The sequence below is a fragment of the Hesperophylax consimilis genome, chromosome 20 (genome assembly GCF_061612785.1).
Source record: "Hesperophylax consimilis isolate HC1 chromosome 20, BYU_Hcon_1.0, whole genome shotgun sequence".
In the NCBI taxonomy this organism is placed as follows: domain Eukaryota; kingdom Metazoa; phylum Arthropoda; class Insecta; order Trichoptera; family Limnephilidae; genus Hesperophylax; species Hesperophylax consimilis.
Window position 1 is genome coordinate 29,554,039 of NC_142855.1, and position 16,451 is coordinate 29,570,489.

Below are 16,451 nucleotides of genomic sequence, written 5' to 3' on the forward strand. Positions count from 1 at the left end.
GTGACTTTTGGTTACTTAACTATTTTACAATCATTTAAAACAATACCACAAAGTTTTGGATTTTTTCGGCGTCAGTGATGATTCTCATTTTGTGCTCTTGTTGGTTATTGTATTCAAGATTTTCCATGTTTTAGTAATGAGCGCATAGTTTTGCATTGCGTGTGATAAATGTGTTCATAATGCATCTATTTTCATAGAAAATGTATGGATTGTAAGTGGTCCAGATGTCGTAATGCGTTGCTTACGTTGCGTACATCAGCCCAGCGTGTTCGTACTTTTATCATTTCAAACATAGAGAATACCAACAGTGAGTTAACTCCATGGGCCTATAAAGCCCTGGACGGAGCAATTCGAGAACAATTTAAAGCTGCTGGGTGAGGGGGAAGATGTATGGAAAATGCCAAAACCGACGTAAAATTTTTAATGACGTATTTCATTCCTTATTTCATCAAATTCGTAAGCCGTTAGAACTGCATTAACCCTTGAGACGTTGTTGATTTGCACGGATCGAACCTTCTACAAGCTTCCATTTTTTCAAAGACAATAACAAGCACTATTTCGTTCTCTTTCTGACATAAAAGAAATAATTAATTTTTAGATGAGAGGAAGAGAGATATATGCATTTTCATAATGTGTGGTCGTTCTGGGACAAATATGGTCTTAGGAGAGTATAATGCGCGCACGGCATTTGTGACTGTTTGGGTCTTAGAAGGTCCCAAGGGTTAACAATACAAAAACAAAATAATAATAGTTAATCAGCGGATAAAAACCCGCTGCCGGGGTTTGAAAACTACAACGGTTCTCTTTTTAAATAACAGATGTCGCTACTTCCGTTTACAACAATCCTAAACTGTACAGCATTAGAATAATAATTCCATCAGATGATGCACCACTTTGCATACAAATCAATTCAAACGTTAGTCACACAAGATGGCTGCCAAAAATCGCAATAATGCTCTGTTCAGAGATTTTTAGGTTAACTCCAGCGAGCCTAGCGGCACAAATAATAACGAAGTATTTGGTATCTGTAAAAGTAATCATTTCAAAAGGAACGTCACAGTAACTGCGCCCTTGGGGTGATTTTGCAAAAAAATGGCGATATACAATTTTTATTATTAACGTCCACTTTTTAAGTCTGTATTACTGTCACGTACAGTAATTTGCAAAAAAAAGACGTCAGAAACGAGAAATGTTAAACAAATTGCATTATTAGATTCAAACAAGTTGTCGCACGTCATTCACTAATTAATGGCACCTGTTTTACTCCAAACAACATTATTTACTGTTGTATATAAAAATATGATACAATATTCGGTAAATATAAATCTAACAGCCACACTTTCATACAATGTACAAAATTATGGAAACTTATGACGAGAAATAACTATTCACATCAGGGAACACGGCAAAAAAGAGGTTATTGGGTTTTTTGTTTGAGTTATTTGAATAATGTGTGCGTATTTATGATTGAAACGTCACATTTTTAAAAAAGGCAATGCTGTTGAGTAATGTTTTGCATTCAATATTTTCCTTTGTTGAGCAGAATCGTCGACTGAGTAGGTACTATAAATTGTTATGTTAACATTGACTATGCGATCGCAACTAAAGTAAAACTTGGCAGCACTGAGATTAAAACCAGAATTAATTTCTATAATTTGTATTTTCTATGGTTAAATATCTTCCAGCTGCATGCTGTCACTTTTTGTAGGTTATGCTAATTTATTGGCTCCACTCATTTCGTCAATCTAAACCAATTAATTTTCTATCAAGAAATTCCCCAATCTCCTTATATATAACTGTTTTTGACTATCAAAGTTATTTATTGTTTTATATTTTACTGTTTCGCAGTTAATCGTGTTGTGCCGAACGATTATGAGTGTTATTTCTTAAGCCGTATATTGTAACATCATTGACTAAACAGGTGCCATTTGTTGTAAGCTTTTGCATTTATTTTCACTCTATTAACACTTTAAGATACGTTACCTGTTATTATCTAGATTGCTGTGAGAAAAAAATTGTTTAACATTCTGCCAATCGGTTCCAAGCTGTAGAAGTATTTCACTAACAGAGCTGAAAGAAAAGAAAAAGAAAAAAACTTGCTGTAATCATGTGAAGTCTGATTTTCCGAAAACTTTAAGCGGTAATTCTTTCCCTGACGGCCGCACTTTTAAGCATAGATAATGAAAGTTACACTTTATTTATATAAATAACTACATGAAACAACTGTTTACATGTACAAAATAGGTTATTTCGTTCTTTGTTTCGGTTGATTAAGTAATTTATGCGTATTAAGGTTGAAACGAAACACTCGTAATTGTCACTCCATTTCAAAAAAAGTCTACAATGGCGTCAAAGAGATCGAATTAAAGTGGATTTGTAATGGATTCTCGATCATTTATCCCGATGTAAATGAAACGCAACGTAATTTTCATAAAATGTGCATAAGTGCGGCAGTTAAGTACACATTTACCCTTTTAACAACTCATACACTCTATCGTCAACTTCGTGAGCAATTTTTTAAAATTGATGAACTTAATTCGCTAGGTAGCGTATTAGGTATTATCCTACATTATATTTTCCATGATGTCGGCTTGATATTAAAACCTGTTTTAATTACTATAAACAATTCTTATGCAGACGCAAGAAAAAACGAAAATAATTTATTGAATAAACGCATTGTTATATACCGGCCCAGATGAACCATGTATCATTTAATTCAGTAAGTTAATTTTATATACCTATCTCAGTCACATGATTTAATATTGTATTGGTTCCAGATAAACAGGACTACCAAGTCTATGTAGAAGCATGGATTCCACCTCCATCAAGATAGAATTAGAGACAAGTGCGGAAGAGAGTGTTGACGTGTCCTTCGCGGAAATCGATTTAGAACACGCATCAATCAAGAAAGAATATTCGGAAAGCATTTCAGGTATTTATTTTCTTCGTTATTGTTTATGTAGTATATTACTGTCATTCAGGCGCAATATAATCGAAAATAAAAGTGCAGGTTTTTAATTGGCTTTCGACTGTTCACGATTGCATTATGCACGCTCCTAATCAGCTTCGCCAAACTTAGCGTAAGCAACAGCAACACTCTTTGTTTATATTAAGTATACGTATATGTAAGGGCTCTTTGTGGAAATCGAGTTACGATTACTCATTCGATTGAGGTGATGAAAAGTCAAATCACATAACTCGTTCTGTGATTCCATTATTTTATAAAAATTTTGAAAAAAAATTGTAAAACTGAACATTCTTATGCAGAGGGAGTCACCATCAAATCTGAACCAGCGATTGAAGAAGAAGATACTAAAATTTCATGTCCAGAAATTTATATCCAGCTTCCGGACAGTAATAAGGATTGCTTGGAGCACGCTGAAAGAATTCACCAAACGGCGGGTAAATTGAATTTTATCGATATAGTTTTTTAATGAAGTCGATATATCATTATAATCACGACAGTTTCAAAACTGAACATTTGAAAATCCACACAAAAAGGCAGACTTTTTTGGTATTCTGTCCTGGTTAATCGTTCAAACCAATACTCAAAATGTTTCCCAAATTTATAAAAAAAAACTTAATCGATTGAATAATTGTGCATACATAAATGTGCCACTTTACTGCCTTACCTCCACGCGCGGCGTCCCATTACGTATACAATACAATAATTTTTAAATAAGCATATTTTTTCGCATTGTGTACGAACTTTTTTCAATGTACATTGTATCAATGAGAGATGTAATCTTGTATTTTCTTCTAGGTGCAGCATTAGACACTTCAAAATCCTTCCCTTGTTCCAAGATTGACCGAAAACTTGCTTCGAAACCTAGCCTAATGGCCCATTTGCGGATTAATACTAAGGAAAAACCTTTCTCGTGTTCTCATTGCGTTTATTCGTGCTCACGAAAGTCACATTTAATTGCACACGTACGCACTCATACTAAACAAAAACTGTACTCATGCTCTTCCTGTAACTATTCATGTGCACTGAAGTCAAACATAACTAGACACTTGCGCACTCATACAAAAGGAAAACCTTTCTCATGCTCTTACTGTAGCTATTCATTTTCCGATAAATCACACTTATTTCAACACATTCGCACTCACACTAAAGAAAAACCATTCTCATGCGCTTACTGTAGCTATTTATGTTCCTGGAAATCAAGCTTAACTAGACACTACCTTACTCATACTAAAGAAAAACCATTCTCATGCACTTACTGTAACTATTCGTGTTCACGGAAGTCACACTTAACTATACACGAGCGTACTCATACTAAAGAAAAACCCTTTTCGTGCTCTTACTGTATCTCTTCATATTCCGACAAATCAACCTTAATTAAACACATTCGAACTCATACTAAAGAAAAACCATACTCATGTTCTTACTGCAGCTATTTATGTTCGCGGAAGTCAAATTTAACTGCACACGAGCGTACTCATACTAAAGAAAAACCATTTACATGCTCTTACTGTCACTATTCATGTTCACAAAAAGGAAGCTTAACCAGACACAAGATTACTCATACTATAGAAAAACCCTTCTCATGCTCTTATTGCAGCTATGTATGTTCACAGAAAACGCACTTAATCGCACACGAGCGTACTCATACTAAAGAGAAACAATAATCATGCGTTTACTGTAACTATTCATGTTTACGGAGATAAAACTTTATGAGATGTATGAAATCAAGGTAAGTTTGGTAGGTAATTTTAAAATGGTATCTCATGAAAACGAGTATTCTCAAATTAATTAATTTAAATGATTTTCTTTTGTAACATCGATTCTTTCTCTTACTATTGACTCGCACTGAAATTCGAACAATCCCAAAGTAACTTCATCTTAAAGGGAATATTTTCCGATATGTAATACGGTCCTATATCTATACAACTTTTTTTATTTTTACTATCCATTTTAAATACTTCCGCTAAAGCTATCGCTATAACACATTAAATGTGCATTTAGAACTATTGAAATACTAACGATGACAAAAAATAAATTCTTAAGTTTTAAATGGATATTTCAGTATTTTTGTTGGAAAACAGCGTTCTTTTAAATGATTTAAAATTCTAAATGATGCATTTCATAGCCAAGAATTGTTTGCATTGATAAACTTTCGGATTCCACTATGTAATACTATGTAACACTATGTAATAACTCTGGATTTATTTCACTAGAGAAAATAACCGGACGAACTACCATGTGTATTTCTCATTGATCAGAAGACTAATGGTGAGAAATAATTATGCCTAGTCGGTGAACATCTCAACTCTCTCAACCGGTCGCTTGGCACCGCAGTTGGAAAAATGGATTTATTCGAACGGCACTCCTGGACACACTGACCCTAGATTCCTAACCTACCCTCATACCTTTTTCCTTCCCAGATCTTCCACTCTTTCCTTTCCTTAAAGACACTACACACAGTATGCCCTTAAGAAGACATATGCCCTTAGGGAAATCATTTTCCTCCAGGCCACTGTATTTATTTATTTTTTTTAATATAATATTGATTACATTTTATGATTTTGACTGTCCAACTAGGAAGGATTCCCGTTTCAGGCAGTCAAATTTACAAGTTTCAAGTTATCCTAGACGAATACAGGATTTAAGACTAGCTAAAATAAGTATGTTAAAACGAAGATACATAAAAAAGATACATAGAGGCGTTCGTGATTTCAAATTACATTTTTTAGTATCATTTCGGAATCAGTCCTGCCTAGATCCAACAATCATTTTGTCACTTTTGGACCGAAGGATGACAATTCACACTACAATTCACAATTCTATGGAACTAATGTTTCAATTTAAGCTCAAATTCATGAATATTTTGGATCATTTATATATTTCAATTTAGTTACTTTAAATAGTGTTTAATTTGGCGAACTTAATATTTTTCTGATACCTAAAGATTAGTCAAATTGATGATTTTTGTACAGTTTTTCTATTGCAGGTACATTTAATATTGCAAAAGGTTTTTCAGTAAAAAGGTTGATGTTTTTTTGAGATAGCCATAAATATTATCAATGTTTGAATTATTTTAAGTGGATTTAAAATATTATCACACCGCCAATGCCGTTACATGAGAACATTTTACAAAATGTTCAGAAATTTAAAAAAAAAAACTCATTTCTGGTGAAAGGTTTATCTAATGATATATACCTACCCTTACCTTATTTCTTTTGATATTTTGACATTGACAACCGAAAGCCTGAGAATGAGTTTAAATAATATAATTTTTCATTGAAGAAGAATATAATACTAAGGCCGGAATCGCACGAGGACAATGCAATACTGTTTTGTCCCAGCTACGGACCCACTGTCCTAATCTGAATAGTTGTTTGAAAGACAGGATAGTAAACCGAGACACTGTCCCAGAGATAGGTGTGCAAGCTATCTCCACATGATAGTTATATCCTTATCACCGCGCCTGGTATACGCGTTTTGAAAAAACAGGACAATAGCGAGTCGCACCGCGCATATATATTTAATCAGTATCTCTGCTCTCGGCTTTCGAATCCCGTATTTCAGCTTTAAAATGTCTATACATTTTGGATAAAAACAGATATAAACTTAATATTCTTCGCGAACTTGCTCGTAACGCGCATCGTCTTGTATTCATGTTGACAGCGTTCCGCGTTTGAACTACCGTAGAATTGTTGTATTGTTCTATTATCCTGACCTGCGAGGTCGAGGCTGTTCACGGAGCAGGGACAGGACACTATTGTATTGTCCTCGTGTGATCCCGGCATAATAGATTTAAACGAAACATGAAACAGAACAAGACACACAAAATGCAAAGATAGCGGTCTCAACTGGGAATCGAACCCAAGAGCTCTGTCTTACCGGGACAATGTATTTAACCAATTGACCGTTGGGACCTAATTACAAGTATTATACCCTATTTTTTTATTTGTTTATTGGGGAAACAAACAGTTTTATATAAATAATTACATGTTTGCATTAAGTTAAGTTTCCACATAAAATTCATGTTACATACAGAAAAAAACATAAAAACACCTTAATGGAAGTAACTGAGATATCTTACACAACTTAATGATAATAACTGAGATATCTTAAACACCTTGATGAAAATAACTGAGATATCTTACACAACTTAATGATAATAACTGAGATATCTTTAACACCTTGATGAAAATAACTGAGATATCTTACACAACTTAATGATAATAACTGAGATATCTTAAACACCTTGATGAAAATAACTGAGATATCTTACGCACAGAGAGAGTACGTAATTAACAATTTGATTTAATTTTGTCCAATGTGCATTTAGTAAACTGAACCAAGGACAAATGGAAAATATCGGCGTCTGAAAATACATTATTGTATATTGTGCATGTCCTTCTGAAAAATGAATGGTGTGTGTAGTTAGTTTTAGGGTGTGGGATGTGGAATAGTTTTTTTGGCCGTTTGTTTCGAATTAGACAGTGGAAATAAACACTGTCAACAGCGTTGTGAATAATTTTGATAAAAAAAAATTCTTGGGATATATCTTCTAATGGTGATAGTTTGTGGAATTCTAATGAGTATTTTAAATGTTGGGTTGGTCGGAAGGATTTAAAGTCAATCTCATATTTCAATTTCAGAATTACAATATTATCTTGCAACAAATTTTTGCCAGCTATCTTATTGAATGATTACACGGTTCTAAAGAATTATTATTTTTTTAATAATTTTCAGTTTGATTTATGATTGCACTCGATACATGGAAATGGTTTATCTCAAGAATTGTGATATCATATAGAAAACACGATTTTTAAGCACCCGAAAATATTTTTTTATGACTTAATTACAAAACATTGTTTTTTCGGTACTTTCTATAAATGATATATGCATTTATTACATATTTAAACCTTCCCGAAAAAAATTCTAAATGATAATGCCCTATCAAAATCGAAGAACTAAGCACGCAAACAGACAGACAGACGCGGAGAGCGACATAATTTTATACTATTTAGAGATGTTATTCTAAACATTAAAAAAATGTATTTCTAAATTAAGTAATAATAAATGTTTTTCGAAATCAATGATATAATTATAAAGTTGCAAAATAAAATTGTTAATTCTAAATTTATTGAATAAAACATTATTTTTTTAAAAGCGCTCTTGATTACAAATATATTTTATTTTTATAATATGTTATTCCAAAAATTAAAAAAAAAAGTGTTTCTAAATTACGTAATAATATTTTTTTTGGAAATCAATTATAAAATAATATTTTTTGGTCTTTACTTTCCAACAAGAATAACAAAATAGAAAATGGGAACCAGAACAGCGCTGCCTGTGTGGATTAATTAACACGTTTGTGCAGGTCGATCCCCGATATTAACTAATTATTATTGTTATTTCTCAGAATAAGTATCGACTCATACTTAGTGAGATCTATATATAACAAATATAAATAGTATATAACTATTTTTAAAATAAATAAGAGGAGAGGTCTCCGAAACCCTAAACCTGCACTGTATCGATGGGTCATGACTCATTTTATTAAGAGCCGGACCCACTGTATCAGCTTAACACATTCTTTGCGGGAAACGAGAAAACTCGTCATACGCCTTTTTACAGTAAGACGCGGGAGACGAGTTTACTCGATTTGTTGCGCAAAGCGGTAAGAAGCGGGAAACTTGTAAACAAGGGGTTCTAAATGGGTGCGGGGTCGTGTGTTTTCTATTGTCGGTGGTACCCGATCTATCTACCTGTCAATATAATGAGTTTGAAACACAACAAAAAAAATAAAATCGCTGTCGCGTATGTTCCGCTCACAAACCATGCAGTGAAACGCGGTACATGTGCAAGTTATGCAATGTGCCCCTGTATAAAGGAAAGTGTTTCGAACGCTATCACACATTGAAGCACTATTAGGTTATAATTTTTTTTTATTGTATTGAAAATTTCAAAATAATCTTGTAATTTTGTATGAATACATTTCGATATGTTATTTCGAGTGTGGAATACGGTTTTTTCTATGATTCCCAAGAAAGTAGAAAGTTTTTTTTGATAAAAAAAAGGAATTACACATACATTGCTAAGTAAATAAATAAATCGAAAAATATTAAATAGATTATAGGATATGAATATTTTGCGGATAGTTTAATTTTGGCGCTAAAATTTTTAAAAACACCCGCGCTTCGCCCCCAATTTGGCGGTAAAATGCCCGACCATATAGTGTTAATATTTTAGTACGGCTCAAAGATTTGACTCAATTAAATGACGGCTCAATTGATCGGGAGCTCAGAGCGTATAATCAATGGGAAAACTGTGCTCGCTGGAAGCGGATTCCCGATACAGCTCCCAGCGTATGAATGATCGTACCACTCTTAACCAAGAGAAAATATGATGCTAGGTAGCTAGTAGATTCATATGTCCAGATGACGGACTGTCAGATGCAGTTTTCGTTTCTGTGTATATAATAACCATTAATACTTGGACAATTTTAATATGACTATTTTTCTAAAATATCTCCTGATAAAAAAAGTAACCGGTCATTTTGCCGTGGTACAGTTTGCCGGGAGTCGTACGAAACGGCACTCGTGAACGACTCATCGCTACTGTATTGACAGGGTGCATGGAAGAGGGGAGTAGGTGGATTCCGCATCACTCGCGAGTTCTTCTCGCAGGTGATTTGTGACACAATATAACGTCCCTTCTCGTTTAGCTTATGCAGCATTCGATTCTGCTGGCTGGATTTGTTCTGCTTCCCGCGATGAACCTGGGTTCAAAAACTTGAGTTACAATTTCTGTAAAATAACACAAATGCTTGATGTCAATTTTATTTGCACATTCCGGGTCTCAAACCCATGACCTTCGAATTCGTGGCCAAGGATCTTGGCCACCAGGCCACGGAAATTTTAAAATATTTGATAATGATTGAAAAATGAATTATAGCCAAGATGTAAACTTTAAAGAAAGGGGCGCTCAGATGGTTTGCGCATGTAACACGAAGAAATTAGTGAAAAGAGAATATATGACGCAAATATGAATTGCAGAAGAAGTCTGGGACGCCAGAGGAAGACATGGCACGATCAATTAAACCAAATACTTGGGTCGGACCAATTCAAGAGTCAGAATAATAGAAGATTAGATATTAGAACTAGACGATGTACCAAGACCGAGTTGTTTGGCCGTTCGTCCTTTCTGCCTAAACGGCGTGATGGTTAATAAGTTAGCTTGTTTATCTAAACTTCATCCGTCATTTAATCTGAATTGTAGAGATCCGCAAAGAGTGGAAGGCTGATGTAAGCGTAATGAGTAAGATTGAGAAAGGGACGCTTAGATGGTTTGGGCATATGGAGTGAATGAGCGAAGAAATGAGTGTAAGGAGAATATATCATGCGAGTGTGAATGGTAGCAGAAGTCGGGGACGCCCGAGGAAGACATGGCACGATGAAATGAATCAGACACTCGAGTCGGGCCATGTCAAGAGTCTGTATGAGACGATGTATGAATGTGAATGAGGCAAGGAGTGTGTGGTGTGACCGAGTTGTTTGGCGGTCCGTCCTCTTTTATTGCCCCTGCGGGGAAACGGCGTGACGGTTAGCTAGTTAGTGAAATAATATTTTAAAAAATTATTGTAAAAAATAAAGTTCATGAAATATATAATACTCACTTAAAAATGACGTTCATAAATGCCCCGCATAATTTTTTTTATGGTTACTACCTTTAACTTTTCTTACATATTGCCACACCAGCAACAACTTTCCCGCTCCAACGTAAAATAAACGTCAAAAATTATAGTCACTCACCAAAGTTTAAAATAAGTATTTTATTTAGCTTTTTATGTTGTGAAGAGGCGCTTTGTAAACATTATTTTGTCATGTCAATCACGATAGAAAACAATTTAAAGGTGGGGGAAGAACAGAAATGTGAACAAGTCCATTATTTGCCGTGTAAGATAGAAGGAGACGGAGAGGCCAAAGTTAAAGAATATTTTGTTCCGTATGTAAAGAAACGTGAAGATGGAAGTGAGTTTTTGCCATTTTTAATATTATATTTAATGCCCTCAATCACTTGTAATCTGGGGGCACTCCAGTACCGGAGCACAGATAATTGAAGTTACACTTTTTTTAACAACTACTACAAGAAACAACAATTTACATGCACAGATTAGGTTATTTGGTTGTTAGTTTTGGGTTAATTAAGTAAATTATTCGTATTTAGATTGAAACGAAACTTTCGCAGGTGTCTCCATTCAAAAAAGTCTAAAATGACGGCAAAGATATCTTTTATGGGGTAAATTTTGAATTTTGATTGAATAAAAATGGAATTACAATGAATCCCCACGTAAATCGTTGTTTCTTGTATTGATTATGTTGAAAATAAGTGTAATTTACATAATCTGTGCCTTTTGAAAGTGCAGCGATTAGGGAAGTATTCACTGACATTCAAATTAATTACTTTCACTTACATGACTCCTGGGTATCATTTCGACGAGGTGGAGGGAAGCCACGTGACCATATTTTTTCATCGGGCGGGTTCGACAATGCTTTGAATAATCTATGACATCAGTCCTACTTTAATGACCACCGTAGAGCACACGTGACAAATAGACTGGACCACACTTACAATACTCGTTTTACGTTAAATGAAGGACTAATTGTACCTAAGCATTTACACAAATATGGACAAAGAACACTGGACTACATGATACCTAGGTGCTTAAATATGTTACCTGCTGAAATAAAAAAATGTACAAATGTAAAAACAAATATTATGTTGAAAAATTGGCTCGCTGAAAGAAATAGTTTGTATTAGAGTCTAATACAAACTATAGGTAGATACTATCACTGTTGTGTATATGTTTTTATATTTTTAAAACAAATTGTTATTTTTATTGTTATCACTGTTGTCATTAAGTAAAATAAGTTTTTATCTTTTTTTAATATTTTTTGTGTGAAAAGTTGCCATCGATAAACTACTGAAAAGTAGTTTATTGGAACTTTTCTATTTTTTTCTGTATTTTTATTTTATTATTTACTGTAATATGTATTTTTTTTTTGTCTTGCTTTCTTTAAATAAATAAAAAAATAAATAAAAAAAACTAGACCATGCGCGGTAAAGTAAAATTCGCTAAGGTAAGGCAAATTGTAGGATTTTTGTGCGCAGGATCTGAACGATCGTTTTTAAAATAATCATCTGGCGTAGTGACGCTAAAATTGATTGAGTTGACTAAATTATAACACATTTGTAAAAGTGTATAACTAAATAGTGTAACAAAGTATTACATTTTCAAAACAAGCCCTAACTTTTTATTGTTTAATAATTTTGCCGAGTCAGTGGAGTCTTCAATTTATCACTAAATTAATATAAAAGATTGTTAGTTATGTATACGAATATATAATTTAATAAATATAGGGTGATTCTGCGAGTATCTACTACGTAGAATATAGATTACGAAACCGTGTAATACAACTGTACTTCATATCCAGTCAGTTTTAAATTCCGCAGTAAGGCTGATAACCGGTGTTTCCAAATATTCCCACATCTCACAACATCTGTGGAACACAAGTGCCCTGAGAGAATCCAATTCAAACTCTGCTGGATGGTTTTCAGGCGCCACCATACTTGTCGGAACTGTGCATTCCAAACAATGTTAGGGAGGCAACACTTCGATCAGCATCTTCAACAGCCATAGCCATATCTATGCGCAATCTCAATACCAATTTTGGAGACTGAGCTTTTGCAGTAGCAGGCCCAACAGCTTGGAACAAACTCCCTTCACATTTGAGAAAGATCAACAGCTCATCCGTATTCAGAGCAAAACTAAAGACTCACCTTTTCAACTTGTCGTATCCAGAATGATGACCTTTTTTTATTTTTTATTCCTCAGTAGTATTTCATTGCTCAGTTCAGGGAATTTCTCTATTTGACACTTTAATAATATAATTACAGTTTATTATGCGTAAACTATTTTTGTAATATTTTTTACCTTACCACTGACACTACGGGCAGAAATCATAACAATCTATTTTTGTAAATGTAAATATGTATGATAGTCGTAAATCTCTAGTTTAAGCCGCAGTTGTAAGTCTTATTATAGCGGTATTGTGTAAATACCTACTCGGTCATAAAAATATGTATAGTTTAAGTCATTAGTTAAAAGTCTTAGTTATAAATCACTCCACATTAATCTTAATTATAAGCCAAAAGTATTTAGTTATAAGTCTAAGCGATAGGAATAAATTGGATGCATAAATTAAGTTGTTAAGCGCCCTAGAGGTGATTTTCTCACGAAAACGGCGCTATACAAATAATCCCATCATTATTATTAATATATTACACTTGTTCCAGCTTTAACGGCATCATTCAGGGGGCGCCCCCTGATAGGACGGGAGTTTGAGGGCGCTGTGCTCAGCCTGGTCAGCGAAGGGCGGCAGCCCCTGGACCCCGAGGCCACCCGTCGCCTGCACGTGGGCGCCGACACGTGCCCGCTGACCTGGTGGGGCTGGGACCAGCGGCCCGGCCCCGAGACTCCTCTACACGCAGCCACGCAGTGGTTGCGCATTGCCCAGGCCGTATGTCACTTGTAACTAATAACATTTGTACAGCGCACTTTGAGTTATTTATTTTCACTTGGAGACACTTACAAGCTACGTGACTGACGCAACCACAAGTAGCCTACCGGTATGCTACTCTTTAATGCTGGTTTCTAGACACTGCGCTAACCCAATTATACTAAACATAATCTTTTTTTCACGTGCAGCCGTTGAGTTAATGTTAATTAACAATTTCAAGTGACTAAATTAGAATGATGTCAAATTGACTTTTCTTTCCAACCTAAATCCACGCCTTCTCCGCTAAATCCTTTTTAACATTTATATTTATATCAACATAGATATTTTTTCCCCTCCTAAACAATTTAACATTCAAATCATGTTTGGACGTCATTTCTATCAAACTCGCGTAGCACACACTACCAGCACGTAGCGTTGTGTACAAACACTAGCAAAATAACATGGCGGGTACTCACGAGCATGCTACGCGCACAAAAGTGCATAATAATCATTCAAATAATGATTTACCAACCATATTCATTCATCCATTAAATTAATACTTCAGTTCTCCTAGATATATTGTTGTAAACTGTTTTAAATCCTCTGAAATCATAAGATTTGTAAGTACATACCTTCTTGTTCGACCGGTAAGGCTTTCGACTAGCAAGCCAGTGGTGACGGGTTCAAATCCCGTCATGCCAAGTAAATTTTATCTGATTAATATTAAAACACAGTTTACATTTGCAAGTCAAAGTACCATTGTTTTATTATTTGCTTAAAATACATACAGAGTGCGTAGTACATTTATTATCCAAAGGATTGCACTGGTATCATATCTATCCAATCGCTTACAAGCCGTAAGGGTTGGAAATAAATTGTCTAACTTCTCAACACTTTCATCAGGGGTACCCCAGGGATCCCTTTTGGGTCCACTTCTCTTCATCTTTTTTACAAATGATGTTGCCAAAATAATTGAGTCATTTGGTCTCTTGTCTCACTGCTACGCTGACGATCAGCAAGTTTATTTTTACTGCACTCCAAATGAAGTCAATAGTCTCAAGATCTGTATAACTGAATGTCTAGAAGCAATAACTCGTTGGATGTCTTCAAACAAGCTGAAACTGAATCCATCTAAGACTGAATTTCTCTGGGCTGCTACAAACAAATGTCAACATTTCATAGACGATTCACCTATTTCTATTTCCGGCAGCGATATCATCCCAAAAAAAACAGTCAAACTTCTCGGTGTCAATTTAGATTTGGACTTTGCATTTAAAAGTCAAATAAATAGGACTGTAAGCACCAGTTTTTTTCACTTAAGACAACTCAAGTCTGTCCGAAAAATCCTTCCTACAGAAGCAACAAAACTACTTATCAACTCTTACGTAGTCTCACGTCTCGATTACTGCAAAAGCATTTATGTCAGCTTTCCAAAATATCAAATTGCCAAACTTCAATCAGTGTTTAATGCAGCAGCACGGTTCATAAACGGGGTTTCTAAATATTTGCACATTTCAAAACACCTTCGTAGCCTTCACTGGCTCAAGTGCCCTGAAAGAATCCAGTACAAATTGTGCTGGATGGTGTTTAATTCCATCAATGAAATGGCCCCACCCTACAACTCTGAACTATGTGTCCCGGAAAACACTCTGCTCTTAAACAGTCAACTCTTAGATCAGCAACATCAGCAGCTGTAGGCAGACTGATGGAACTTAAGCGCCAAAATACTAAGTTTGGTGATCGCGCTTTCGTAGCATCTGAGCCGAAGGCTTGGAATAAACTCCCTCCGGAACTAAGATCCATAACAAGTCCAACAAAATTCAGGTCTAAACTAAAAACTTACCTTTTTAATCTGTCATACCCTTAAATTAAATATACCATCCTGATGGTTATATTCAATTTTCCAATTATGTCCTGAATCCTGTATCTAAATTTCGCTAATAAACAATTAGTTAATTAAGTGTTAATCTCAAGTGACCTACCAGATAAGTATTGTACTGTATATTATCTCCATATATAGTTAGTAATAACATAGATCATTATAGAAATGTATTATATATTTGTACAGCGCCCTTGAGGTGATTTTGCACAAAACAGCGCTATAGAAATCATCCAAATATTATTGTTAGTCATGTACCTTTATTAAATTTGTTGTCTGACTTCATATTGTACGCTGCCCCATATCGCCCCTGGTTCACATGATGAAAATATATTTTTTTAAATGTAATTCTCTGTTTTATTTTCAGCTTCATGAGCCGATAGAGACAGATGACTGATGTCCTTCTTTGTCTCTACTCCAGTTACTGAGGGTTCAGTCTCCAGCGGCAGGGATCCTTTCCACTGCGCTTGACCCAGCTGCACTTTCAATATGCCTTCAAAAAGCGAAACAGCTGTCAAACTAACAAATAGTACAAATCAAATGAAAACTAACACATTTTATTCAAGTGAAAATAGGATCCCATTTGAAAGAAAAAAATTGTTTTATTCGAAAATAATGCATATCTTCTATCTATATAAATAAAAATGTAAATGTTCGTTTGTTCAAAATCTTAAATCTCTGAAAATTCTTCACCGATTGCTTTGAAATTTTGACACAACCATGCATTTGAATATGCACGTGTTTTTATATACCTATATTGTATACACGGTGTCCGGAAACTCGTAGTACAAGTGGGAAACTGGAGAATCTACACCACATGGGGAACCCAAAAAAAAATATTTTTCGGCTATTTTAGGGTTAAAGTTTTTTCTGGTGTTTAGGGTTGAGTAACAGATGTTTTAACCCTGAAGAGCAGAAATATTTTATGATTACACCGGGTTAAATGAAGGGTGATTTCAAAATAATGCTTCAAATCAGAGTTTCTTCATTTGTTTTACTTTCAAATAGTTTTAATTAGTTGGGTACTTTGATCTTCAGTAATAATTTATAAGAA

The 16,451-nt window shown here is 34.6% G+C and overlaps 2 protein-coding genes across 2 annotated transcripts; both read left to right on the plus strand.

Moving 5' to 3' along the window:
- The first annotated feature begins 2,794 nt into the window (after positions 1-2,794).
- On the plus strand, positions 2,795-4,970 carry LOC149414516 (uncharacterized). Its single transcript, XM_089643790.1, has 3 exons — positions 2,795-2,932; positions 3,268-3,402; positions 3,764-4,970. The coding sequence occupies exons 1-3, from the start codon at positions 2,809-2,811 to the stop codon at positions 4,630-4,632; spliced, it is 1,128 nt and encodes a 375-aa protein (XP_089499916.1). The 5' UTR covers positions 2,795-2,808; the 3' UTR covers positions 4,633-4,970.
- A 5,814-nt stretch (positions 4,971-10,784) lies between these two features.
- LOC149414517 (ribonuclease H2 subunit C) lies at positions 10,785-15,972 on the plus strand. The gene is made up of 3 exons (XM_089643791.1): positions 10,785-10,989; positions 13,316-13,539; positions 15,765-15,972. Exons 1-3 carry the CDS (start codon positions 10,842-10,844, stop codon positions 15,792-15,794), a joined length of 402 nt encoding a protein of 133 aa, XP_089499917.1. The 5' UTR covers positions 10,785-10,841; the 3' UTR covers positions 15,795-15,972.
- The last annotated feature ends 479 nt before the right edge of the window (positions 15,973-16,451 follow it).